Source organism: Melozone crissalis, unplaced genomic scaffold (assembly GCF_028551555.1).
Source record: "Melozone crissalis strain CALT ecotype California unplaced genomic scaffold, PUWL_Pcris_2 ptg000016l_1, whole genome shotgun sequence".
NCBI lineage: Eukaryota > Metazoa > Chordata > Aves > Passeriformes > Passerellidae > Melozone > Melozone crissalis.
In genome coordinates this window covers 46,382,561-46,384,415 of record NW_026535794.1, presented here as the reverse complement: position 1 = coordinate 46,384,415, position 1,855 = coordinate 46,382,561, and the positions used below count along the sequence as shown (strand labels likewise).

Genomic DNA, 1,855 nt, shown 5'->3' with positions numbered 1-1,855 from the left:
TCCGCTCGGCTCCTCCCGCCGGGGCGCTGCCGGGCCGGGCCGGGGGCGGGGGAGGCGGGGAAGGGGGGAGCCGCTGCCGTCACCGAGGCTCCCGGCTCGCTCGGCTCGTCGCCGCGGCAGCCCCAGCCCCGCTCCCACCCCCTCGCCTGCCTCCACCCTCCTTCCCTTTCTCTCGCTCGCTCGGCGGGAGCGCTGTGCCTCCTTTCCCGGATGGCAGCCGGCAGCGCCATGCAGCCTCCCGTTCCTCCTCCTCCTCTGCCTCCTCTCCGGCTGTAAGTTAATGCCATGCTGCCGCTGCTCTTCCCGGCACTGCTGGCCGCCTGCCTGCCGCCCTGCCAGGGCTGGAGCCCCTCGCCGGCTGCCAGCGGGCAGGAGGAGCAGGAGCAGGAGCTCTTCTTGCCCCCTGCCAACTCCTCCTCCCGCTCCTTGGCCAGCCTCGAGATGGACCTCGACGGGGCAGCGAGCAAGGAGGAAGGCAGCACCGACAGCCCGGGCACGCCGGCTGCCCCTAGCCAAGAGCCTTTCCCTTCCGCTCCCACCACGTCCGGGCAGGAGCAGGAGCAGCCGGGGCAGGAGCAGCCGGAGCAGGAGCATCAGCAGCGTCCCCAGCCGCAGGGGCAGCCGCAGCCCGCCGAAGACCCGCACTGCAACATCAGCGTGCAGCGGCAGATGCTGAGCTCGCTGCTGGTGCGCTGGAGCCGCCCGCTGGGCATCCAGTGCGACCTCCTGCTCTTCTCCACCAACAGCCACGGGCGAGCCTTCTTCTCCGCCGCCTTCCACCGCGTGGGGCCGCCGCTGCTCATCGAGCACCTGGGGCTGGCGGCCGGCGGCGCCCAGCAGGACTTGCGCCTCTGCGTGGGCTGCAGCTGGGTGCGGAGCAGGCGGGTCGGGCGGCTGCGGGGCACCGCGCCCCAGCCCCAACCACAGCCCCAACCACAGCCACAGCCCCCCGCTGCCGCCGCCGCCTCCTCCTCCTCCTCCTCGCTTTCCTACCCGCCGGCGGCCGAGCCCGGCCAGTACTGGCTGCAAGGGGAGCCGCTGAATTTCTGCTGCCTGGATTTCAGCCTGGAGGAGCTGAAGGGCGAGCCGGGCTGGCGGATGAACCGCAAGCCCATCGAGTCCACCTTGGTGGCGTGTTTCATGACTCTGGTCATCATCGTGTGGAGCGTGGCCGCCCTCATCTGGCCCGTGCCCATCATCGCGGGGTTCCTGCCCAACGGCATGGAGCAGCGCCGCGGCACCGCCGCCAGCACCGCCGCCACCGCCAAGTAGCCTCTGCCGGTGACCCCCTGCTCTTCGTCCTGTGCCGTGGAGGGACGCGGGACGGACTCTGTCGTGTTTTTCTTGTTTGCAGCGTGCCACAGGTGCGCGGCGGGACGTGGGGCCGCCTCCGCGCCCGGCCCGGCCCCGAGGGCAGCGGCCCCGAGGGGACCCAATCATATGTGCGCGTTTTATATCTTTAATACCCGTTTTAAACGAGCCTTTTAGTAAAAAAAAAACAAAAAAAAAAAAAAAAAGAAAAAAAAAGGCAACCCACCAAACAACCCCTCTCCCCTAGGGAAAAAAAAAAAAAAAAAGGCAAGAAAAAACCCCCCTAAAAATTCTGTGGAGGAAATCAAAGACCCTCCTATTCGGCTGCATTTGTTGTCAGAGTAGCGTTTTTGTATAGGGTATGGTTTGAACGGGTTTTTCCTTTATGGACAGAAAGGGATATCTCTCTCTTTGACAGAATGGAGAAGCGATGTGGTATATATATTGTTACTGCTGAAGCTGAACTTTAATGAACCTTTCACACTTAATTTCCTGGTTGAGATAGTGTGTATTTATTATTGTAGCTCCGCGTTATTTGGCTTTT

General features: G+C 64.1%; 1 protein-coding gene across 1 annotated transcript; it reads left to right on the top strand.

Annotated features, from left to right (window-relative positions):
* Positions 1 to 202: 202 nt before the first annotated feature.
* TMEM158 (transmembrane protein 158) lies at positions 203 to 1,363 on the top strand. Its single transcript, XM_054274002.1, has one exon. The coding sequence runs from the start codon at positions 286 to 288 to the stop codon at positions 1,270 to 1,272; it is 987 nt and encodes a 328-aa protein (XP_054129977.1). The 5' UTR covers positions 203 to 285; the 3' UTR covers positions 1,273 to 1,363.
* Positions 1,364 to 1,855: the final 492 nt, after the last annotated feature.